Source organism: Chiloscyllium punctatum, chromosome 2 (assembly GCF_047496795.1).
Source record: "Chiloscyllium punctatum isolate Juve2018m chromosome 2, sChiPun1.3, whole genome shotgun sequence".
Classification (NCBI taxonomy): domain Eukaryota; kingdom Metazoa; phylum Chordata; class Chondrichthyes; order Orectolobiformes; family Hemiscylliidae; genus Chiloscyllium; species Chiloscyllium punctatum.
Genome location: NC_092740.1, coordinates 85,557,858 through 85,585,230, shown reverse-complemented (window position 1 = coordinate 85,585,230; position 27,373 = coordinate 85,557,858). Strand labels below are relative to the sequence as shown.

At 39.8% G+C, this 27,373-nt stretch overlaps 1 protein-coding gene across 1 annotated transcript in view; it reads right to left on the bottom strand.

Annotated features, from left to right (window-relative positions):
* The window catches only part of ostf1 (osteoclast stimulating factor 1), an 85,732-nt gene that overhangs the window by 37,857 nt on the left and 20,502 nt on the right, over positions 1-27,373 (bottom strand). Inside the window, exons 3-6 of the mRNA XM_072585104.1 lie at positions 14,370-14,420; positions 14,217-14,280; positions 8,711-8,764; positions 4,079-4,186 (exon numbers count right to left, since the gene is read on the bottom strand). Coding sequence (XP_072441205.1) covers positions 4,079-4,186; positions 8,711-8,764; positions 14,217-14,280; positions 14,370-14,420 — 277 coding nt within the window. The remainder of the gene's footprint in view (positions 1-4,078; positions 4,187-8,710; positions 8,765-14,216; positions 14,281-14,369; positions 14,421-27,373) is intronic.

The following is a 27,373-nucleotide window of genomic DNA, read 5'->3' as shown; positions in this document are numbered from 1 at the left end:
ACAGGAAAATTGGAAGCCTTCAGAAGTAAGATAATGAGTGTTCCGATACAGTATATTAGGCTGAAAGGAAAGGCTCGTAGGTTTTGGGAATGCTGGAGAATCGAGGGTTCGGTTAAGAAAAAGAAGCGTGCCAAATTTAGACAGGATAGATCAAGTGAATCCTTAGAAAAGTATAAAGACAGTAGGAGTATATTTAAGAGGGAAATCAGGACGGCAAAAAGAGGACATGAGATAGTTTTGGCAAATACAGTTAAGGAGAATCCAAAGGGTTTTACAAAAACATTAAGGACAAAAGGTTAAGTAGGGAGAGAATGTGGCCCCTCAAAGATCTGCAGCTTCACACAAATGTGGCCTTGCTGAAGATTTGGGGGGTGGGGAAAGGAGATAGTAAACGAGTATGTGGCATCAGTATTTACTGTGGAAAAGGACATGGAAGATACAGAATACGGAAGGGAGGTGGTGACATCTTGAAAAATGCTCATATTACAGAAGAGCAAGTCTTGAAACAAAAGTTGATAAATCCCCAAGTCCCGATCACTGGGCCTCTTACTGAAACATTTGTATCATCAATTGTCACAGGTGAGATGCCGGAAGACTGGAGGTTGGCTAACGTGGTGCCACTGTTTAAGAAGGTGGCAAGGACAAGCCAGGGAACTATAGACTAGTGAGATAGATGTCGTTGGTGGACAAGTTGTTGGATGGAATCCTGAGGGACAGGATGTACATGTATTTAGAAATGCAGGGACTGATTAGGGACTGTCAACATGGCTTTGTGCATGGGAAATCATGTCTCACAAACTTGATAGTTTTTTGAAACAAAGAGGATTGACAAGGGCAGAGTGGTAGATGTGATCTACATGGACTTCTGTAAGGCGTTCGATAAGGTTCCCCACGGGAGACTGGTTAGCAAGGTGATATCTCATGGAATACAGGGAGAACTAGCCATTTGGATACAGAACTGGCTCAAAGGTAGAAGACAGAGGGCGGTGGTGGAGGATTGCTTTTCACAATGGAGGCCTGTGACCAGTGGAGTGCTACAAGGATCAGTGCTGGATCCTCTACTTTTCGTCATTTATATAAATAATTTGGATGCGAGCATAAGAGGTACAGTTAGTAAGTTTGCAGATGACACCAAAATTGGATGTGTAGTCGATAGCGAAGAGGGTTATTTCAGATTACAACAGGATCTTGATCAAATGGGCCAATGGGATGAGAAGTGGCTGATGGAGTTTAGGTGCTGCATTTTGGGAAAGCAAGTCTTATCAGGATGTATACATTGAATGGTAAGGTCCTAGGGAGTGTTGCTGAACAAAGAGTCCTCGGAATGCAGGTTCATAGCTCCTTGAAAGTGGAGTCACAGGTAGATAGGATCGTGAAGGCGGCGTTTGGTATGCTTTCCTTTATTGGTCAGAGTATTGAGTACAGGAGTTGGGAGGTCATGTTGCGGCTGTACAGGACATTGGTTAGGCCAATGTAGGAATATTGCATGCAATTCTGTTCTCCTATCGGAAAGATGTTGTGAAACCTCAAAGGGTTCAGCAAAGAGTTACAAGGATTGTGCCAGGGTTGGAGGATAAATGGATAAAGTATTTTCCCTGGAGTGGGGAGTCCTGAACTAGAGGGCATAGGTTTAGGGTGAGGGGAAGGGGGACATAGAGATCTAAAGGGCATTTTTATCCACACAGAGGGTGGTATGTGTATGGAATGAGCTGCCAGAGGGTGTGGGGGAGGCTGGTACAATTGCAACATTTAAAAGACATTTGGATGGGTATATGAATAGGAAGGGTTGGGAGGGATATGGGCCAGGTGCTCACAGGCGGAACTGGATTGGGTTGGGATATCTAGTCGGCATGGACAAGTTGGACCGAAGAATCTGTTTCCATGCTGTACCGATATGACTGACTCTCTAGGCACATTTGTTCCACTGCTAAACCGTCGATCTGTTTGCTACTTTTTCTAGCCACTTAAGGGGTTCAGGACAAGGGCTGAAACAGACCTGTTACAAAATTATCAAGTGACTGAACTCTCAAGAGAGTATGTATTCAACTTATTAATCAGATCAACTTTCATCGATGTTGTAGATAACTATATTCACATATAAACAAACATTTAAAGATTATGTATACTTTTATTTAAAACATTGTCAGATTTTGCCATAACAGTGAGACCAACAGACTCAGTTATAACCAGGTAACTGTATATGGTTAACTACAAAAACATTGATGTTGCTTTCCAAGGTAGGCTGTCCCTTGGTTTTGGAGAACTGTTTGCAGTCCTCTATGATCAATTAGATAGAAAATTAAGAAACAACATGAGCTGGAAAGATTAGGCTGCGAGTGAGTGTTTTATTAACATGCTTCTGATAATTGTGAACTAACCCCTCTGGCCTCAAAAGCGTGACGTTTCTTTCCCTCAAAAGATGATTAGCTCTGATTAAATGTTTTGGACAAAGTTACAATCTTGGAGAACTGTGCTGTCTTCACTTGCTCAAAAACACCACTGATCCTTTGTGATCAATACTGCACTGGATCAAATGTCAGAGGAGAGCGAGTCTCCCTTACTAATGCTGCAAAAACTTTGTCGACAGCAGTCAGCAAACTGAACGGCAAGATACACGACTCCACCATAAAATCTGGGCTATTATTCCAAACCCAAGTCAACACTCATTATTTGATTTATTTTCGATTATTGGAGACAAGTATAATGCTGCCAAGTAGATTTTAAGTTTTTAAGTTCCATTAAGGCACAACAGCTAATTTGTTTGGCAATTTTACATTTAATCATCATATTATGAGACGCTAGGGGGAATTTGAACTCCATCTCCCAAAAAAGGTGCATTGGTTCAGAGGAGAAAGTTAAAATATTAAACAGGAACATAACCCACCCACTTCTTGACTAAATGGAGGGTGGAGAAGGAGCAAGCAGGCTGCTTTAGGTCTTGTGATGTAGGCTATATTTTTACTTGTGCTTAAGTTAATTGATAATGCTGTTACACAAATGAAGTGTGATGCTGTTTAAAATTAAGACCATCTTTTTGCTTCAGCCAACATCACCTAAAATAATTTAATCATATTATTTGTGGGATTGTGCCATTTGCATAATCATTGTCACATTCACCTTGAAGTCTCCCATCAGTCAAAACAAAGTAAAACCATGTCTTCATTTTAACATCATCTAATTAATCCAAATTGACTGTGGTCCCAAGGCTTGCCATAATTTAAATGTACAGTAATTGACAAGCAGCATTCATCTGTAATTCTCTAGGTTCATATATAGTAAAAACAAAAAACTGTTTAGCACTAAATAGTTGCAAACAGAGTATATTTCTTTCATATATATTCTTAAAGACATGCTTTCTCATGAAATGTGACCTGCCTCATTAACTTCAAAAGGACCGAGTTTGACAACCACACACCCCTCCAAAGCTGTAAATGGAATTCTATGAATTTTAATAAAGGAAAGCTGCTTATTCGATACACTTCGCCACTCACTCAACATGCTTTTATTTCAACTGAATAAACTTGCTCAGTCCTCAACCAAACTGCCCTCCAACTAATGGAACAGTGCAATTGTGTGTTGAATTAATCAGACTAAATTTATGATTAATCTTTCAATCTCTTCTGTACACAAAATTAAAATGTAGTTGATACTGACAAATTTAAAGACAAAATTTTATCATTTGCCCAACTTCTGCATCACCAGAAATTTAACCAAAGGTTTTGGTAAGCTAATATTTTGCGAGACGTTCAATGCTATACATAGATAAGAACACGTAACTCCACGAGAATACAGCACACACACACACTTTCTAATTCAATATTAGCATTACTTTCAGGACCGTCAATTTAATTGTTTTTGACATGCTATCCCTTAATTTCAAACATAACAATTTTGCAATCCCAAAAACAAGAGAACAATGATAACTTTTTAAGAATAGCATTATGAATCAACTCAAGCATTTAAATAGCCTACACAATACAAATAGGAGCAGACAAATTTGGAATACACCTTGGAAATTAAAAATAATGTAACAGGTTTTGCGTAATTATGAGCACTTTTTCAGCAGCAAGAGTCTTACCGATGTGTCCTCCATGACATGCCCAATAGAGAGCAGTGTTTCCAGCTTTGTCGAGAGCATTGACTGCAACCCTGTTGTCTAAACATTCTTTCAACCAACTTTCATTCCCTGAAAAATGCAAATATCAGCATGAGTAGATTTTTTCCAATTTGAAATCAGCTTAACAGTAATGTAGAATGCAAGAAATCAGATAGCAGTTTGACAGAAGGTGCACTGTATATCCCAGGAGAAAGTGAGAACTGCAGATGCTAGAGAGTCAGTCAAAAACTGATGCTAGAAAAGCACAGCAGGAACAGGAAAGGTGACATTTCAGGCATAAGCCCTTAGTCATTCCTGACCAGCTGTGCTTTCCAGGGCCATGCTTTGCAGCACTGTATATCTTCTCAGGTATTGGAAAGTGCAAAATCACAAGGATTGGCTTAAATGAATAAGCATTTGAAAGCTTTGAAGAAAAATCGGTTTGGCCAGAGCAAAGGAACTTCTAAGCAAGGCTGACAAGTACCTACTTGTTTGAATACATTCTACCTAATGGTACATTAAACTAGATTTATATCAATTTCAGCTATATAATTAGAGCGAAGGAGGAATATTGATAAGAGCAAAAATGAAATGTGGGAATTAAACAGTTAGAAGAATTTACAGACCTTTGTGGTTGCAGATGTAATTGGCTCTGAAATTCATAGCATGGCAAGGTGGAAGGGTGAACAACCAAAGGTCATGGTGCACATAACTCAAAGCACACAAGTGTGCCTTCCAAACTGGTGTCATTTACCACCAAGAAGCACAAGGCTAACAGATACAAGCGAGCCAATTTGCAGGTACTCCTCTAAGCCAGATACCATCCTGACTTAGAACAATATCACCATTCCTTCACTATTGCTGGGTCAAAATCCAGGAACTCTTCTCCTAATGTAGGTGTATCTACACCACAAAAACAAAAGGAGGAATAAAATAAACTTCAAATTAAGTACATCGCGTGTTTTGTAAATAAGCCTGGCGAGCTGCATCAGTCAAAAGCGGGCAGAATGGACTGCACCCGCATTGTAACCAGAACTTTACAAAAGGTTCAATATAATTCTCCCACTTTTGCATTCAATACCTTGATCTAAAGTTGCCCAAGCTTCAATAGGCTTTGTTAATTTTTCAAACATTTCTCCATCTTCAAAGATCAAACATATACACCTTAAGGTCCCAATCACCTTAAAGAGAACTCTGCCACTTAGTCTACACTGCCTCTTCCTGTCTCTTTTGCCATGACAGAAGGAGGAAGATGGTCACATAGAGGTATCATCACTGGCCTAGTCTCAAGCCAAAGTTTTGGGAACACTGGTTCAAAGGCCACCATGGCAGCTGCTAACCTACAGCTGCATTGCCAAATGGGCAGGTCTGCTCCTAGTTCATGGTGTAAATGACCTTGGGGAAGAAAATGTGCCATCCTTACAGGTTTGCTTATAGGCAAATCCAAACCCACATTAGTTGGCCCTCTGCTTAATTTTCCTCTGAAATGAACAAGCAAACCACGTTAGTAATGAGGTGAAGGCTTCAGAGAATTAACAGAAGATTTAAAATTAGTTTCCAGGAATGAAGGATTTCAACTGTACAGCTAATTCAAATTAACCAGGATTGTCTTTCTTATAGAAGTTTGAGAGGAGATTAGATAGTAGTTTTCAATACCAGAAGTCCAAACAGCATAGATAGAGAGAAGCTTCTCATCCTTTGAATTCAGAATCTGGAAGAGTGGAAACTGAGGAAAAAGGGAATCTATCCTTGTTCTGTGAAAGAAGGGAAAGGGCAAGGGCAGAAGTCAGAGCTGGCTAAGGGCTCTGGTAACCCTGATGGGGATTTGAGGCAATTGGTCATGTCGGAAGCATCCCTATGGAAGGTGCCATCACTGACACAGATTCGACCAAGACTGAGAAACTGGCACAGTGGAATGGAGCCCTTATAGGGAGCAAGGTGTGAGGAAATGTAGTCAAGGTAAAACATGGAAATCAGTGGGTTGGCATTGTCAATTCTAATCCCACTTTCCAGTGCCTTAGCCTTTCGCAGCCTTGCAAGTTCCAGTGCTTCAGGCACAGATCCAGGTTCCTTTTAAATATGCATTGAGCGTTTGTCTCATACACTACACTGGGAAGAGAATTCCAAACATCACTTGTTGGGTGAGATTTTCCTCCTGTCCGCTCAATCCTTTTACCAAACACTTGAAATCTGTCTCGGTAATTGATCTCTCCATTAAAGAAATAGGGCTTCCCTGTCCACTCCATCCAAGCCCTTGACTATTTTGAACACTTGGAAAAAGTCAGCCCTATCTCTCCCAAAGAAAATAAACCTCACATACCCAATTTTTTCTCATACCTGCAATTTCCAATTAGATGCTTGTCTATCTACTGAGCAATACTGTCCTTTCTGTACTGTGATGACCAGATCTCTCCACAAAACTCCAGCTGTGACCTAACCAAAGTTACTCTCAGCACTAGATCCCTGCTCTTTTATTCAATAACTATCCCAGGAAAGAAAGCATTCTACATGCTTTCTACCCAGCCTGGGATGTGAACATGCATTCCATTGTATCTCAATTCCTCCACTCCTTTCAATAGCCCATCATTTATCCAGTGGTCTCTTGCTTTGTTTGACCTTCCTAAAATGCAGAATCTCCAACTTTTCCAAACTGAATCTCATTTGCCAGTTTTTCACTCAAACAAATTACTGATATTATCCTGTAGTCAACAGTCCATTTCACTATCAATCACTTAGCCAATTTGAGTTGAGTTATCTGCAAATTTTGCAATCATACCTCATACATTTAAGTCTGAATCGTTAATCTGTACAACGAACAGCAAGGGGCTCTGTTGAACAACACTGGAAGCCACTTGCTATTTGCCAGAACATCCCATTGATCATTATCGCTTTTCTGTCAGAGTGAATTTTGGATCCAATTCACCATATTCCCTCTAACCTGTGGGCTTTAATGTTTCTGGCTAGTCTGCCATAAGGAACTTGTTAAATGGTCATATTCAAATCCATGTAGACAACATTCATTGCACTATCCTCAATCCTCCTTGTAAACAAAAAGTAATGCAGTTAGTAAGGCATGATCTTCCTTTAACAAAGACATGCTGACACCCCTGACTAATCTATGACTTTTCCAAATAATGGTTAATGCTATCCCTAAACATGGATTCTAAATTTTCCCACTAACATCAGACTGACTGAGGCATAATTAGCACATATTTTTGAGTAAAGATATAACATACAAATTTATCCAATCTATTGGTTCTTCACTTGTTTCTAATGGAGTTAAGAAAATCATCCTCACAGCATTTGTTATATCCTCCCTGGCTCCTTTAATGGTTTAGGATACAATTAATCTGATGAGTTATCCATTTTTGAGGTGGTCAATGTCTCCAGTACTTTTGTTCACATTATGTTTGTTTTGTGGGTCATTTCCTCCTTCACTGGAACTTTTATATCATCCCCCAACTTTGCAAAGATGAATGCAAAATATTCACTAAGAAACCTGACCTGTACAATTCTAATGGGCTCAACACTTAAAAAGCAAAATGTGGAGAAACCCAGCAGGTCTGGTAGCACCTGCAGAGGGAGAAAAACAGGATTTTAGTGGTTGGCGTGAATGGAAGATCGGTCATATTTACTAACATTCTGCCATTCAATATATGATCAGAAATCATTCAATTTAGTACCCTGTTTCTGCTTTCACCACATACTATTTGATGCTTTTATCTCAAAGGGCTATACCTAATTCTTCCTTGAAAACGAAAAGTTTTGGCCTCAACCACTTTCCATGACAGAATTCCACAAGCCTACCAGAGTGAAGAAATGTCCCCTCTCAGCTCAGTTCAAAATGGCTCACCTTGTATTCTCAAGCTCATTCTTGACTCACCGGTCATTAGGAACATCCTTCCTACATTTACCCTGTCTGGTCCCATTGGACTGTTTTACGTTTCAGAGATTCCTCTTCATTCTAAATTCCACCGTGAATATCGTCCTAACCGATCCAGGCTCTCTTCTCAAGTCTGTCCCCCCCATGCCAGGGATCAGTCTGGTAAACCTTTGTTGCATCACATTCATTACCAGAACATCCTCCTAAGATGACCAGGACAGCGCACAATTTAAAACTTTTGAAATGCAAAAAACTGTTACATTACAGGAAAATATGATAGTCAATTCTCATACACAGAAGGACCCATAAACAATAAAGAAAAGCAGATAATCTATTTTTGTAGCATTAGTTCTGGATAATGCTAGCCAAGATACAGCCAATCTTCTGCAGTTCTTTTTTGTCAAAAACTATGGCCTTATGTCCATCCGGATAGGATGGATTGACTTAACTGTCTAATTGAAAATCAATACTTCCATGGTCACAGCATTGCCTCAGCCTGCAATGAAATGTATACAGCTATGTTCAAATTTCTAGTAAGGATCTAGAGTTGGCATTTTTAACAGTCTCACTTTTTTTGCTCAGAGATAATGGAAGATAAATTGCAACTGTTTCAGTGCTGTGAAAGTTGCATTTATAAATATAATCAGAGAAAAAAAAAGTCATTAAAGATTGTAACAGAATCTAGTAGATATATCACCTTGTATTTGTAGGTTATTTCCATGAATACTTACCACGTTTGGCAGCTTCGTGCAATGGGTTGTCAATTGATTCTACATGCTCAGCCACTGCGGAAAGAAATTAGATCAATTATTCAGAAAATTGTAAGTTACAGTCACTGGACAGTAAATCTTCAAAGAAAACAAAATTGAGCAGTATCCAGCAAGTCAGAGGAGAACATTTCAACATCTGTTTGGCTTTACTTAAATAATCTTCTACCCATCCAAGAGTTTTTCAACATCCCTCTATTTTAGGACTTGCTATATGGTGCATGCAGGTTTTGAGCAGTTTGTCAGGAAACAAAAACAGATATAATGACAGCATAATTACAACACAATTTGGAAATACAAGTTTCAAAGCATGTTCCAAATGGAGAAGAAAATCTGAAAACTATATTATGTTGACAAAATAATGGTATGAAAGGAAAGGTTCTACAAATCAATATGCAATGTTTCATATTGAAGTAGTAACCTGGTTTATTCCAACGGACAATGCAAATTGCCCTTGCCCTCAATAAAACAAAATGCAGAACAAAATCAAATTGCTGGAGAAATGCAGCATATCGAGCAGCATCTGTGGGAGTTAACACTGAATCCAGTGAATCTTCATCACAACTGATATGTACTAGTAATATCAAGTAATACGCTAGCCAAAATCAGGGAGGGGCAGGGGAAGTAGTAAGCAGTTAGGTGGAGGTGGAGATGGAGCCGATAAGTGGGGGGGAAAGAGAGGGTGAGAAGGTATGAAAGGGGTTAGGGTGACTGTTCAAAGCAACCCATGTGATAACAGCACCAGTGTGGGCGTGGGTTAAATAAAACTGGAAGGATGGAACCAGTATCGAAAATTATTCAACTCGATATAGAGTCCTACAGGTTGAAGGGTCCCCAAGTGAAAAATGAAACTTTTACGAGCACTGCAGCAGGCTTGCGACAGAATTGTTGGAACACGATGGTGTCACAAAGCGGCAGATGACTGGAAGAGGGCAATTTGGGTTACTTTTGCAGACACACCATCGGTGTTCTGAGAAACGGTCACCCAGTCTGTGTTTCATCTCAACATAGAGAGGAGACTACTTTCTGACAGCAAATGCAGTAGGCTAGATTGAGTCATAGCATCATAGAGATGTACAACATCAAAACAGACCCTTCGGTCCAACTTGTCCATGCTGACCAGATATTCCAACCCAATCTAGTCCCACCTGCCAGCACTCGGCCCATATCCCTCCAAACCCTTCCTATTCATATACCCATCCAAATGAGTCTTCAATCTTGCAATTGTACCAGCCTCCAACACATTCTCAAAATGCAGCACCGCACATTTATCTGAATTAAACTCCATCTGCCACTTGTCAGCCCAATGGCCCATCTGGTCCAGATTCTACTGTAATCTGAAGAAGCTCTTCCTGATGAAAGGCTTATGCTTGAAACATTATTCTCCAGCTCCTCAGATGCTGCCTGACTAGCTGTGCTTTTCCAGCATCACACTCACGACTCTGATCTCGAGCATCTGCAGTCCTCACTTTCTCCCACAAAGCGTGAAGTACAGGTAAATTGCTGCTTCACTTGGAAAGTTGGTTGGCTGCTTTGGATGGGGAGGACGGAGGAGTTATACAGACAGGCATTACACCAGTTTCAACTACATAGCAAGGTGCATGGGAGTGAGAAGAGATGTTGAATAGAGGACTGGACCAAGATGCCCTGGAGGGAACAGGCCCTAAGGAATGCTGCCAAGGGAGGGGAGGGAAATGAGTGTTTGGTTGTGAGAGATGACACTGTGGCTTTAATGTGCTTTGTCCTGATTTCTTTTAGAAATAGATCAGGGGACAGGTATTGTGCAGACTGAGAAGATAAACATGAGGCTTTTATTTTTAAGAAAAACAGAAAAACAGAAGCAGCCCAAATGAGTGTGGTCACATTCAGATTCAGGATTATGGTTAGCTTTCAACTGTTTTGCTGGGGCTTTAGAAGGGTTGGAAGGCAGTGAATCTCTCTTGGCTGCTACTCTGTTGTCTTTGTATGTTCTTTCCTCCTGGATTGGAAAACTGCATGTAAGACAAACTGTTTTCTGCATGTGTCTTTTTGTCACAGGTGTTTATAGAAGGTGACTATACTGGAGCAGTTACTGGTTTGTAGTAAAATAATTATTCGCTTAATTTTTCCAATAGACATGAGTTATTCAAAAGTTCCTTCCTTTTGTTGTATTTTCAATAGAGTTTGAATGAACTTTTGCTTTATGTCAAAACATGTGTCCAATAGAATTGCATCTGGAACACAGCATCTTGCATTTAAATTAAATATTTAGGGTCTACATTACCTTAAATTATTTTGAGGGGTCTGGTCTGATCCATAAATTGGGAGCTAGGATCAAGATCAAAATCTCTAACTCCACATGGGTTTAAGATTATTGGACTCAAAGGCAGCAACTGATATAGGTACTAATGCCTTTTGGACATTGAATTTGGTTGGTTTAAACAGGGTGTGCCTTATGTAGTAATGACTCTGTCACCAAGAGTTATCTTGGAGTACAGGAATTCATTTTGGGAGATTTAAAAAATGTGGGCAAGGCAAAGCTTTTGAATTGGCTCAGTGGTTAGTACTGCTGCCTCATGCGACCAGGGACCCAGGTTCAATTCCAGCCTTGGGCAACTGTCTGTGCACACTCGATACATTCTCCCAGTGTCTGCGTGGGTTCCCTCCAGGTGCTCCGGTTTCCTCCTACAGTCCAAAGATGTGCAGGTCAAGTGAATTGGCCATTCTAAGATGGCCATAGTGTTCAGGGCAGCATTCAGTGGGAAATGGGTCCGGGAGGGTTACTCTACGGAGGGTCGGTGTGGAAGTGTTGGGCTGAAGGGCCTGTTTCTACACTGTAGGAAATCTAATCTAATTTGGCAAAAAATAGTGGAATTGGGGCTGCCTGTGTCTGTGAGAAAAAGGAGAAATAGGTGTAGCAATCAAGCAGCATTTACAATTGCCAGGAATGTCACGAACATCGTTGCAAATAGTTAAAATTCAATTGCAAATAAAGCAGCTTAAATTAGAGACAGACAGGGAGGGGGGGGGGGGGGGGCGCGAAGAGCGCGCGCACGTGAAGAAAACGGGGCAGGCACGTGCGTGAAGAAAGCGGAGCACGGGGGAGGGACAGGGTGAGACACAGACAGAGGAAAGCAGGGAGAGAAAATATGAACTTCAGAAGTTGGCGATTAGGTGGGAAAGTTGACCTAAAGGGCAGAGGTGAAGGTTCAAGGTAGGCATAGGTGAGGAGGATAGTAACGATGAGCAAATCTATCATAGCCAAAGGCCCAGTTGGGATCTGTTTAAACATGTTCAAGCATTGCCTAAGTTCGACAAGCCAGTAAAAAAAAAACAGACAATTGAGGTGTTACACGAAACATATCCTGGAAATTTTCTGGACCGAGATAACAAGGTCACAAAGCCACAGGTTGAAATAGGAGGATAAATCAAACAGTAAAAGATAAGGAAGTTGAAGTACAATTTAATCAGAGACTGTTTGATCAACTGGTTGAGAAGAAACAACAGGGAGGCCAGAGTGGATATTTTTAGTTCAGAGAAATTAACTGACAAATAGAAAAAGATGAAAAACAAAGTTGGACCAAAAAGCGCACACAGAACGAGTGTATCCTGAAGTGTTACTATTCAAAGCTCTAGACTACAGCATTCACTGTTCAGTGTGGTCTCCTCTACATTGGAGGCAAAACAAGTTGGGGGAAAAACGGCTTTGCAGAATGCCTAAACTCTATCTGCAAAGTGACAACATGCCTGCAACACATCATTACGTTTCCAGACTATCATTTCTAGTGCAGGCCAGCTGCAGTGTTCCAAGGAGCCTGAGCACAAGCTTGAAGAACATTTCATATTCTGCTCAGAGACATTGCAGCCCTTTGGAGTCATGGAGTTCAGTAACCTGATTCCATCTTCCACTTTTTCTTTAAAAGCCCACCCCACACCAGATCTTCTTCTGCCAAGGGTTGCTTTTCACACAGTCACCCATTTATATCCACACTCAGGCCTATTATCACATTATATGGGTTGCATTCAGCACAGCTAATTCATTTTCTGACTCTTCGATCTTAATATCTCTTATTCAGTTTTTCTACTGACCTGGCCACCTATCCATTATTTCCTTGTTTACTGACCCCTTTCATGCTTTTCTCTCAGCTGCATCTCTACCTACCTTTTCCCCCATGCTTCCAGCAAGCACATATTCACATTTTAATGAGCTAAGTTCGGATAAAGAGTCACCAAGCTTGAAATGTTAGGTCTGCATTCTTCCCACGGATGCTGCCAGACCTACTGAGTTTGTCTAAAAGTTTCTCTTTTTGTTTGAGGATGAGTCATCTGGTCATACAGACCCATTGGTTCAACTGGTCCTTGCCAACCACATTCCCAAATTAAACTAGTCCCACTTGCCCACGTTTGGCCCATTTCCCTCCAAACCTTTCCTATTCATGTACTTATCGAAATGTTTTTAGAATGTTGTAACTATTTGCAACCACCATTCCTCTGGCATTTCATTTCATACACAAACCATTTGTTTTAAATAAACCCTACGTGTCCTTTTTAAAAACTCTCACCTTAAAAATATAATCTGGTGTTGAACTCCCACACCCTCAGGAAAAGGCTTTTTTTCCACCTTATCTATGTCCCTCATGATTTTGTAAAATTCAATAAGGTCATCCCTCAACCTCTTATGCTCCAGTGAAGCAGTCCCAACCTATTTTTATCACTCACTCTCCATTCCTGACAACGTCCTGAACCCTCTACAACTTAACACTATCCTTCTATATGACAGCAACCAGAACTGCACACAATACTCCTACGAGGCCTCACCAGTGTAAGTACAACCTCAATTTCAAGTCCCAACTTGTACACTCAAAGGTCTGAGCAATGAAGGCAAGCATACAAAACACCTCCTTAAATGACTGTCTACATGCGATGTAAACTTCAAAAAAATTATGTTTCTGAACCTTTTGGTCTCTGTTCTACAACACTACCCAGGGCCCTACCCTGTGTAAGCCCTGCTCTTGTTCGTTTTACCAAGATGCAATACCTCACATTTATCCAGATTAAACTCCATCTGCCACTCGTCAGCTCATTGACCCAATTGATCAAGGTCTTTTTGTAATCTTAGATAACCTTCTTCACTACCCATTATACCATCGAGTGAGTGTTTGGGGAGGTCATTGAACATCGCCAGCACCCATTGTTCTTTCTTTTAAAGAAATATGGACTCCTATTTATAACTGCTGTCGAAAACCTGGTTAATTCAGAAACCCATGGGAGAGAAGAGCATGATTATAACTGCAATATAAATGAGATTGTCGGACAGAGTCTCAGAATGCTTAGAACTTGACTCTGGTTCTCAGCCTAAAGATGTAATATTAATTCAACGCTAGAGTCAACAATTTTGGGCTTCTATCAAACACATTAAGAAACACACCTGTTATTGCTAGTCAAAACGTTAAAAATTATTGAAAATATTAGCACAATCCACTATACTTGCCATAGTTACTTGGAATTAATCCTGTTCGGCCTTTGCATGTTCCTTTCCACCAATTGGGATCACTCTTATCAGAAAGAAATTATTTAAGATTACTGATCAATAAATCTAGAAATGTATAATTAAATAATGATATACAATTGACCAGGAACTTACAATATCTGAGATGTAAAGTACGTCGCCTTCTTCAAAGTATAGTTCATCGGGCTAAAAAGACAAAAACATTGAGTTAAGCAGTTATCAGTCAAAAGTTAACACTGAATTGTGGTGAACAAGTTTGGAGGGGTACAAGATTCTCTAGTCTCTATCCTTCTCTCATCATTAATTTAACCAGTGATAATTATACAGGTCTCAGACTATACTCAGAAAAAGTCACCAATCTATAAGATTTTACTCAAAGGACAAGCAATGTGAATTGTGCAAATATGTAACTAACTTTCCAAAAATTCAATACATGCCTGAGCTAAAACAAAGAAAACTGAACTTTGGCTGAGCAATAGCTAAACCGAGGAGAAAAGTTTAAACATCGATGATCCAAATGGTATTCTGTACCCAACATTATTCTGCACATACACATCATTGGCACAGGGGTATCTTCATGGAACAGGTATAATTGGCTCAACTCTGCTGAACATAGAGGTAGATTCCCAATTCCTTTCCAGGAATCTTCTATGAATGGTAACAAGTGGTAAATAAAAAGGAGAGATTTCAGCTCCAGCATCGAGATAATTTCCAAAGGAAGACAGGATACCAAAAGCTCTTATTCTTTAGGCAAAATCTCTTACTAGACTCAAGACCATAGTGTTACTTTTTTGCAACCACAACTAGATCTCATTATCTTTATCCAACAGCCTTGTTGACTGGACAAACAGAAGATTTGGCAGCATCTATCAAAGAGGAAAAAGTTGAGCCCAATCTAATTCTTCCTCAGTTCTGAAGAGGAATCAAATTAGACTCAAAACTTTTACTCATTTCTCTCCATAGATGCTGCCAGGCCTGATTTTACCAGCACAGCTTTCATCTTGTCAGCTGGATGTCTCAACCCAAACTCCTACTTGTGCAGATTCCATATGGTTATTGTCCCCAGTGCTTTTTACCCATTTACAAACCTTTTCTAAAGAGAGTTCTATATTATTAAAATCTAAATGAATTAGCCAATGTTATGAGACATAAATATTTGGCCCACATCTTAACATTTTCAAGTAAAATAGCTAATTGGATCATAAATATTGAATTCACACATTGTGGTTGTGTCATTAACAATTTCACAAACACAGAAGTTATAATACAAAACAAGCAATTCATTACAAAGTGCTGACATATATAAATACTTTTCTAATTACCCATCCTATTGTAAGTTTCTCTAAGCACAAAAGACACTAAACTACACATCAAAATCTACACACAGAAGGCCAAGGATTATTAGCCATGTTTATACAAGTGACTCATCGGCCTGACAAAAGGAAAATATAACAATTGTGCTGATTAATGTCAGTGAGGACAAAAAAAAACTTAAGCATTGCGGATGAAAAAAAAAAGACAGATTTTAGACTAAGAGCTTCCAAATTTGAACAGCAGCATGACCACCATATATCAGATTATATAGGTGGAATAGTGTCTATTTGATTAACTGCAATACTCTTGCTGATCTCCCATCCTCCCCAAACTCCAGCTGTTCATGATTCTGCTGTCTTGTCACACATGGCCAGAATGTGTTTGCTTATGCTATTTTGAAACCAACTATGTTATTATTAAACATTGAAAACCTTTGCAACAATACTTAAAACTTAAATACTACTTTCTAATTGTCCCAAGATAATCTTCTCCAATGTCTGCAATCTCTTTCAGACAGGTACCTCTTTTCATTCTGCTAATACTGTAGTCCTGTGGCACATACCCTGTGTGTAAGGTCTCCCTTTGCACCATCATTGGTAGTAGAGTCTTCAGCCATCTTGTGCCCCTTCCTTGAATTTCATTAACTTTCAACATCTTCATGTTTAGAGCCAAACTTTCAATAACACCACAAAATTCTTCCTGTGTCAGGATTGCTTTATTTCTATATTTTGAAGTGCTGTTAGAGAATTCTCTTTGACCTTACACATGATCTTGTCTGATACTGGTCACTCTTGTATGCAACCCAAACAGTTGATGTTCTGGAGTGATTCATTGCTATCCAATTTCTAAACACCCGATAGCACAGCACAGATATGCAACATTATTTCCTCTGAGCCAAAGTGAATATTGTGACAGTACATACATGAGAAAGACAAATACGACTTCAATAGTTTTGAAGGTAGATATTGAAAATTTTACAATGCAAAGTGGGATTTTTAAGCATTTTTTTCTCAGCTAAAGTCCAGTAAAACAGTCAAAACAAATTTACCTTTATTTCCATATAGTATAGAAACAGACCCTTTGGTCTAACAACCTTCTTTCCCTGACTGACTTGTTTAACAGCAGATTTCTTTCTGATTACTTCCCAAAGCAAAATCTGAACGCAAAAATGTTACTTCTAGCCCTAGACATACTTTGTCGCGTGTTTAAATCCTACCTGTTTCATCTTTTCCAAGTCAATTCTTAGACATGAATAGAATGGTCATGATTTCAGTGGATGTGAAAATAGGCTATGCAGAACATAGAACATTATAGTGCAGTACAGGCCCTCGATGTTGCGCCACCCAGTGAAACCAATCTGAAGCCCATCTAACCGACACTATTCCATTCTCGTCCATATGCCTATACAATGACTATTTAAATGGCTTTAAAGTTGGCAGTCTACTACTGTTGCAGGCAGTGCTTTCCACACCCCTACTACTGAGTAAAGAAACTACCTCTGATATCTATCTATATCTATCACCCCTCAAATTAAAGCTTTGCCCCCTTGTGCTAGCCATCACCATCCTAGGAAACAAATCTCACAATGTCCACCTGATCTCACCCTCTTCTCTTGTCTCAAGTCACTTCTCAATCTTCTGCTCTCTAACAAAAATAGCCTCAAATCCCTCAGTCTTTCCCCACAAGACCTTCCCTCCATACCAGGCAACATCCCAGTAAATCTCTGAACCCTTCCCAAAGCTTCCACAGCCTTCCTAGATGGTGACCAGAACTGCACAAAATATTCCAAATGTGGCTGCAGCATGACCTCATGGTTCTGAAACTCAATCCCTTATTTTAAAAGGTGTGAAAGTATGCAGAATTCTTCACTGTCTTTTGGTGATCTTAGCAAATGAGCCTGGAATGATGCAATGGATTCCTTTAGCATGGCTTGTTCAGCTTTCATGCACATTGTGTAATTTCACTTTTTATTTTAATTCCAACTATTTAAGTATTAAATTCCAAAATGCTTTTTGTAAAGAAAAAAGTGCAGTCAAATAATTCCAAAATGTGATGAATGCATTAGACTTGCACGTCTTGACAAGTGAAAACTTAGTTGTAATAGAAAATATTAATTTGCAGCATATTGCAGCTTTTTGGGGTAAAATGCTGTAGGTACTGGACAAATCTGACTGTTGAAAGATGTAATTCAGCTGTTAGATTTGCTGTTGAATAGCTGCAGTTAAAAATACAGTTTATTGTATTAATTTGTTAGCACAAGCTCTCATTTATGCAGTCACTCAGGACAGTTGAGTTATTTTGACAAAATACAATTTTCTAGTCTTTGTAGTATGGATACTGATGGCAGAGACTCTACCTGCCTTTTCATCATGACTACCAAGAATCTCTAATGCTTGCCACTGGAGTCTGTTGGAAGGATTTGATGGTTGAGGCTCAAACTGTTTGGCCACATTCTGAAGGTGAAGCTATAGATAATTACAGAATCAAACCAACCACGCTGAACAAGCTGTTTTGTACAAATGATCCACACTTATGCAGTACTGCTGATTAAGTGCATTATTTCAATTACCTTAAATTTTTCAACAATTTAAACCTCATTTTTGTCACAACTGTAAATTGTTTGTGTTTGCTAAGAGTCTGATAAATGCACTTCTGACCATACAACTGGAGATTGCAAAAGTCTAAATCTATCAAAATCCATTGTACTTGCATCTGTATCATCATTACTCCCTTTTCAGTTAAATAGATACGTCATATACCTGTGTGTCTAAATGAGGCTAGGATATACTAGCTGCAAATTGTTCCACAGTTGAAACTGTAAAAGTACAGTGGGAAGGACAGTCAATGTAGAGAAATAGTGTACATGAAAGTGCATACCAATGGTGAACTTAGCAGTTCCACAACATGGGGTGTATGTGTTGATTTTCTTAGTTGCAGAACTATGTTAGGGCTGTGACAATCCTTAGCATTTCAAGTAAAAAAAAAGAGGCAGCTATCTTAAAAAAGTCAAACTTTTGAAATATTTGCAAATGAATTGTTCTACTTATTTTTGAGGTGCACTCACATGCACATTGACAAGACACCCCCCCCCCAAAAAAAAAGCAAAAAATTGTCATCTGTTTTTGGTAGGACTGATCAGGATAGCAATGTTCAATCAGACAACAGAAGCAATTCTTTGCATTCTCTTCCAAAATACATGGGACCACAGTTTAATATCTTTAGTTTTTTTTCACAACGCCAACTTCTTATCCACTTCCTTACTCTAGCCTTAATCCCAACAGCTTTTCATTTCTTTCATGTAGATTTTTAGGAAGAGAATTCTGAAGAAACAATTAAAATGTGTCACATTGATATCTTCTATTGAATGATTTATATTATCTTCCAAGAAATTAAGGAGCAATCAGCAAAACATTTCTCTAGTAACCTAGAATACGCGCCAAGAAAATCCTATTACTTTTTCGTTAATACCATGTGAATAACTGGTCTGAAGTTACTGGATTATATTTGTCAACATTAGTAACAAAAATATAGCTGCTGGTTCTATCAATAAGGTTACAAATCACAACATCAGGTTTATCTGGAAGCACTACCTCTTCATCACCATCCGACGAAGAGGCTGCACCTCAAAAGCTAGTGCTTCCAAATAAACCTGTTGGACTATAAATTGGTATTGAGATTAACCTTGTCCACCCCAGTCCAACACCAACACCTCCAAATCATGTTGATCAATAAAGGTCAGAATCAGTGACATTTTATTCCTCAGATACTCAAGCAGTCCATACCCAAATGCACAAAGACTTGGACAGATAAGTAGCAAGTACCATACACACCACCCAAATGTCAGAGAGAGAATCCAATCACTATCCTTGACATCCCACAGCATTGCCATTACCGAATCCCCCACTAACATACTGGAGGATACTAGTAACCAGGAACTGTCATTAACCAACGAAACAAGTTAGGAGTGTGATGGAATATTCCCCATTTGCCTGGATGAGTGCAGCTTCAACAGCACACATCACAGAGCTGTACAGCATGGAAACTGAGCCTTTTGTCCATTTCATCATGCTAACCAAATATCCCAAGTTAACCTAGTCCCGTTTGCCCATATTCATCTAAACCCATCTTACTTCTATACACACCCAGATGCCTTTTGAAATGTTATATTGTATCAGCCTCCATCACTTGAATTCCCGATGAACAGCTTGGGCCTGAAACATTGCTCCTAGCTTACTGTGCTTTTCTAGCACCACACCCTCTAATCTTCAGCATCTGCAGTCCTCACTCTCTCCGGCAGCTCATTACATATATGCAACACCCTGTGTGAAAAGGTTATCCTTTAGGTCCTTTATAAGTCTTTTCTCCACTCCTCTTCAACCTATGCCCTCTAGTTCTGGACTCTCCCCATCCTGGGGAAGAGATCTTAGCTATTTACCCTATTCATGCCCCTTATGATTTTATTAACCTCTACAAGGTCACCCCTCAGCCTCCAGTGCACCAGGAAAAATAGCACCATCCTCTGCAGCCTCTCCTTATGGCTTAAGTGCCCTAACCCCGACATGCTTGAAAATCTTGAGCTCTTTCAGGTTTCACAACATCCTTCCATAGCAGGGAGATGAAAATCAATTCCATATTCCAAACCTGGCCTAACCAATGTCCTGTACTACCGCAACATGACCTCTGAACTCCCACACAACGCACTGACTAATCATAAAAGCATACTAAATGCCTTCATTATCCTATCTCCTATGACTCCACTTTCAAAGAACTATGAACCGACATGTTGACCATTAGTCAATATCATTCAGAATACCTGTAAATGGTGACCCTCGTGGTCCCCTCAAACACATATCATGCTACTTAAGGAAAGTGTAAGAAAGAGCCAGGGAATTAGAGGCCAGTGGCACCATGTCAGCCAATCTCCTGTCTTCTGGCACCTCACTTATGGCTATTGATGAGACCAATATCTCAGCAAGGAGTCCAGCAATCCCTTCTAGTGCCTGCTTCTATGCAATATGGACATTTGTAAAGATGTTGCGATTTAGCTTCCAAAGGTCTCGAGCTTCTATATCTTTCTTCACAGTAGATACTGATGCACGGTACTCATTCATATCTTCCCTATCACCTACAGTTCCAAAGAGGCATTCTTGCTGATCTTGGAGGGGTCCTATTCTCTCCCTAGTTACGCGTCCTTAATTTATTTGTAGAATCTCTGGATTCTCCTTGACCCTATTTGCCAAAGCTATGTCCCCTTTTTACCCTCCTGATTGCCCTAAAGTATACTTCTACTGCCTTTATACGAGAGCTCCGAGCAGCCTGAACCATTGATACACAGATACATAGCAGCAAACCACCAAGGCCTCTTCGAAAAAGCAGCACAAAAGAGCAGTTGCTTGGGAAAACTACTTCAAGTTTCCCCTCCAAGCAACATAGCATGATCGCAACCTGCAGTGAAAACAAAACTGCTCTTTGCCCTTCGCCACCTCGCTCCTAGACTCCCCCTCATGACCTTGATCTTTGGTGACATCGCTGCCATCATTGGCCTCCAACCTTGCACACTTGGGACCACCCTCACTTCCCATTCTCTAGCTGGGCCACAGCCAGGTCTCTAACCCTAGCTGCCAGCCTTGCCCATTTTCTTGTCCAGTAGCTCTGCCCACAATGCTCCACCTTAGGTTCTAGCCTTGGTAAATGCAAGCGTGAACCAACCCATGAGTGGACATCACTCCTGAGATTCTCTAATCCACTTACTGAGGCAACATTTTCCCCCAATGGTGACCCTCTTAATTGAATTGGCACAGTAATGTTGGAGCTACCAGCAACAAGTGTGCTTGCCATTGAGTAATTTGAATGTTACTAAGAACAATCATTCCTCCAGTCAACAGGTCGAGATCCAGATTCACATTTGTTAACAGCATTCAGAGTACATCTACACTGTAGAATGAATGCAGTGGTTCAAGGTGGCAACTCAGACCTTCTCTGACAGGTACATTGGAATGAGCAAATGCAGGTCTACCCAACAACCAATGAAAACAGCAAAAATAAATTCAGCTGATGGCACAGAATAGTGGTGACAACTCAGCCATTTGAAGGTGGGGGGGGGGGGGGGGGGGGGGAAGAGAGAAAGAGTTAGGGAAAGACAGGTTTCTGCATGCAGCATAATGCCATAAGACTGGTGTTTGCCAAAACAAGAATAAGACTCCTCAATTTCCTCTACACTCTCCCTCACAAATGTTATGAGGAAAAAGGTGAAAGCAGGGACACAAACTATTTTTCAAAGTTGTTCGGTCATCAGGACATTGAATAAAATTTTGGAACTACCCAGTCACACAAAATACGCAGGACCTAATACGACTGAATTTTCTGGAACTTTTAAAATCACTATCCTTTCTACAGTTTTTTTAATCACAGTTCCTATCTCAAGTATAGGATTTTTTTTCCCGAAATAAGTTTAAAGTTAATTGTGGACTCTTTGTTGCACCAGTTCTGTCTGGTACAGGAAGTATTTGCAGCAACATACATATCCGGCTTTTAGTAATCTACTCAAAGCACAATGGCAGCAGCACATTTTAAAATCTAATTGGGATAATGCACTTCTTGAGAGAAGTGCATTGCTCAACATTTTTGTTTGCAAGCCATTTGAAAAATTTGTTTGGTTTAAGCAGTCATTACATGACAAAACCAGTTATTAAGCAATTCAATTCAGTACCCTAGTTAAATCAGCAGTTCTCACGTCCTTTGTGCTGAACAACTTTGACTTGGGAATCTGTGCCTAAATGATACGTTACTGTATTTGCTTTAATTGCACTTAATTTTGAATTCTGCACTGTTGCTTTAGATATAGGGGAAGTAAAAGACTTTGATTTAGCTTCCAGTGATGCGTCATCCTGCCAACCTCCTCACCACATTTCGCAATTTTCAAAACCATCAAGTTTTAAATCAACAAGACGACGTTCGACGGATGTCTCCTTGTTACTAAGTTGGCTCCAAGGAGTCAAAGCACTTTGAATGAACATGGTCAGGAATGGCAGGCCATGATTTCAAATTGAGTTTAGCCTTAATCCAACATGTTTGGACACTGAGAATCAAACTTTTCTGGGAAATTTGCAACCAGTCTGAAATTGAATTGTCCTAAAAGCCCACAATTCCAATAGTACTAAAGCTAGCTGGAGGGTACATGTCCATTATTTGCCATATAATAGCACCCATTGGTAACAACAGTCTAGCAAGGGAGCCTTTAGGAGGCCTCACCAGAGATGCTATTTCTAATTAAAGACGCATTGCTTTAAATACTTAGCCAAGCAAAACTTTTGTTGAACTTATTTTGAATTAAAATCATTTTCATACCTCTCCTTTACATTATTATAATATTTAACAGCTATTTTGGATTAAGAATACCAAGATTTGAAACTAAGACTTTACACATTAGGTTAAATGAACAGAATCATGTCTGACAGTGAACCCAAAAGATTAGGTTGCTATGTCAAAACAAGAGAAAGTTACAATGTGTTATTGAAAGGGAGATAGAAATGGTTAACATCTGGAAACAATGAGAACTGTTCGAGTCCATAATAAAAATGGCCCAGGTCTCGAACTCAAGAGCGCGACAGGTATCACGTTGTAATCCATTGTGCTTAGATTTGTTCATTTGGTTTTAAAGTAAAAGCATTGGCAAACAAAAATTGTTATCCACAGCTCTTTCTGAACATAGGACTAACACATTTCCCATTGTCATGGGCAGAAGGGGAATGGAGAACTTTTCAGATCAGATGATTACAGGCTTCCCAACTAATCGAGGAGTTGCCAAGGAGGGGAGTTTCAGTTTATGCCATGGGTGACCTGCAGTCCATTGGGAAGGGAAGGGGAGAGTCAGAAGCTAAAAGGTGTAGTCTTGACCAACATCCGAGTTGAGAAAATGCTGACTATCATTCACCATGCCCATGTTCACTTTCAAAGCTTTTTTGTGTAGCCGTACAACACAGCTGGAAGCTAAAAGTTAAAAAGAAGCATCTCCAAGAAACTCAAGTGGAAGATACTATTGGAAAGGAAACAGAACTATACCCTTCGGAGCAGTGAAACACGTTGTATGGCTTCCAGGCGAAGTCAGTCAGTCAATGTCTACTTTAAGGGACTAAAAATGCAATAAAATTGAATTTTGGGTTGTCAGTGAAAGACAGGGCTTACATAATGAACAGTAGGGCCTTGGATAGTGTTGTAGACTAGAGACCAAGGGGTCCAGGTACATAACTCGCTGACAGTTGCATCACAGGTAGACAGGGTAGTTAAAAAAGTTTGGCATTTTCATTGCTTAGACCACTGAATACAAAACTTGGGATGTCATTTTGTGGCTGTACAGAACATTAGTGAGACCACGTTGGGAGTGCTGTGTACAGTTCTGGTCACCCTGGTATAGGAAGGACATTATTAAATGGTATTGCATGCAGAAAAGATATACAAGATATGACTGGGACTGAAGGGTTTGAGTTGTAAGGAAGGCTGGGACTTCTTGCGCTGGAGTTTGAAGGATGACCTTAAATCGAGCTTTATAAAATGACAAGGGGTGTAGATAGGATTAGTAGCCAAGGTCTTACCCCTAAGGAGAGGGGAGTTCAAAACTAAAGAGCATATGAGAAGAGAAAGATTTTAAAAAAAAAGGGACCAGAGGGGCAACATTTTCAAACACAGCGTGGTTTATATGTGGAACAAACTGCCGGAGGAAGTGGTAGATGCTTGTATAGTTCAACATTTAAGACATTTGAGCAGGTACATGAATAGGAAAAGTTTCAGAGGGATATGGGCCAAATGCAGGCAAATGGGACTAGTTTAGTTTGGGAAATTTGGTTGGCATTGACAACTTGCTCCAAGAGGGTCTGTTTTCATGCTGTAGGACTATGAATTATGTTCAATAGTTAAAAGGATAAGCTGTGACAAGGATTAGTGAGTATTGAAAAGGTTATTTTAAAACAAAATTTTGACATGTCACCTTTCAGGCTAGTAACAAGAAGTTTGAATTTCACTTTAACCATTACCAGTTGCAAAAACAAAACACTTTAATATTATTAAAAAGGAGATAGCTAAATTTTCTTTTAACAGATAACAAAAACGAAGAGCCAAAAAACCCAACAGTGTCTGCCGACAGAGAGAGAAACAGTTAGTACTTCAAGTCCAACATCACACTTCAGAGCTGAAGTGAGATGAAAATATAATGTATTTCACGTCAAAGTGTGGAGAGGGGAGACAGTCAGATATATTAAGAAAAGTCAGGAATAGGCTAGAGAGCAGTAGAGAGGAGATGAAAACATGTCATGGAACAAAAGGTGTAGGGGCTGGAAATAATTATAGAAGATAACAAAGCACGAGAACCAAAGAGTTACGGACAGCAGTGGTTTAAGAAGGCAGTTCACTACCACCACCTCATGGGATGGGGAATAAATGTTGGTCCAGCCAGTGACACATCACATGACTTAATTAAAAAATGACTGAATAAAAGACTGCACTGTCTAAAAGCAAACCATCAGAACATGATGCATTCTACAGTCAAAAATAAACTGATCAAACTAAAGGACACCAGTCATATGAGACTCAGTGTTAAAATGTTTCTCTCTTGATAAGTGTTTTCATACCTGAGTATTTTAAGGCAATGTGTTTTTATGCCAGATTTCCAGCATGCAAATTTTTTTTTAAAAAACAATAGCTAATGTTTAGATTGGAGATATCAATATCAATCCATTTTTAAGTGATGGTTGCAGTTGAGTATACCTAGTGTACTCAAGAGAACTGCAATACAAGATGGAACTTGAGTAGCAAGAACAAATTATTAAAGCTGCAGGTAGATAGGATAGTGAAGGCGGCATTTGGCATCCTTTCCTTTATCGGTCAGAGTATCGAGTACAGGAGTTTGGAAGTCATGTTGCAACTGTACAGAGCATTGGTTATGCCACTGTTAATTGCATGCATTTCTGGTCTCCTTCCTATTGGAAATATGTTGTGAAATTTGAAAGGGCTCAAAGATTTAAGGATGTTGCAGAGGTTGGAGGATGAGCTATAGGGAGAGGCTGAACAGGCTGGGGTTGTTTTCCCTGGAGTGCCAGAGGCTGAGGGGTGACCTTATAGAAGTTTACAAGGTTGACGGTCATGGATAGAATAAATAGACAGTCTTTTCCCTGGTGTGGAGGAGTCCAGAACTAGAGGGCCTGGGTTTAGGGTGAGTGGGGAAAGATATAAAAGAGACCTGAGGGGCAACTTTTTCACACAGAGGGTGGTACATGTATGGAATAAGCTGCCAGAGGAAGTGGAGGAGGCTGGCTCAATTGCAACATTTAAGAGGCATTTGGATGGGTATATGAATAGGAAGGGTTTGGATGGATATGGGCCGGGTGCTGGCAGGTGGGATTAGATTGAGTTGGGATATCTGGTCGGCATAGATGGGTTGGACTGAACGGTCTGTTTCCATGCTGTACATCTTCATGACTATGACTCCTCAAGATCCAAACCATGATACTCTACTCTGAAAGCATTACAGTTAAAAGTAAAGCAAATCAGAAAAATCCATTAAACTATAATAAAAACATAGCTAAGGAAGTAATAGAACAAATTTCATTTTGAATTAAACTTGAAATGCTTAAGTGAGACTGTCAAGAACACAAACTTACATAAGACATAAATTGTATGTAATCACATTTTAAGCATTCATTAAGTGTTTTGTAACTAGTGTATGGTTTAGAGATGTAGCAAGTATTATTTAAGCAACGAATACCCAAGTTGTACTTTTCTCTCCTCCAGACTGGATGGGATGTTACTCGACTGCACTGTAAGCCTTCACGAAATTTGGCCATGCATGAAGTGTAAAACTCAATTAGTGACTACATAAAAAAATACACAACAACCTTTGTCACAACTAATGCGCTGCTGGCAATCATGTGCTTTCCAGAACACAGTATATAATGCCTGAAACATTCACATTTAAGCTATTTTGGATCAGAATTCTCTCACAAATTAGCAAAATGGGCCATTTGGTACATGGAGCATGTCTCACCATTCAGTCATAGCATCTGATTATGGCCTCTGATAACTGCTGACTCCCTTGTTAGTCAAGATTTGGAGGCGCCAGTGTTGGACTGGTGTGTACCAAGTTACAAATCACAACACCAGGTTATCGTCCAACAGGTTTATTTGAAAGCTTGGAATCACTAGCTTTTGGAGTGCTGCTCTTTGAAGCAGCCCTCCAGAAGCTAGCGGTTCAAATAAACTTGCTGGATTATAACCTGGTGTTGAGAGATTTTTAATCTTGTTAGCCAAGGATTTATCTGCCTGTCTTTTGTAATCACAATGCAACCTCCCCTGTTTTCTGGAGAATATCATGCCAAAGACTCGCAGCCTTCAAAATGTTAATCTCATCTTAAAAAGGGAAACCCTTTACTTTTAAAGTGTGTCACCTCGTTCAAATCACTTCCACAAGGGAAGCTGACCATTCAGCATCATGTTTTGTTTGCTTTCCGAATCGTTTAGTGTTCTTGCATACTAACTTTTGTGGTGTGCGTGCACAAGGACACCCAAATCCTTTCAGTTCTGCCACTAATTTCAAATGCTACGCCCTTCAATAATTCCTGCTCAAGTGGACAAGTCCACTTTTTCATACATCATAGTTAATTTGCAAATTTTCTGCCAACCCACCTAACTTTTGCTTATGTCCTCTTTGCAACTTACAAATTTATGTAGAAAAAGTATGACCAGGAAATCAAGCAGACATCGTCCCTTCATCCAACTCATTTAGTCGGTTGTAAACGATTGAGGGCAAACATTAATCACTGTGGTACAACACCTGT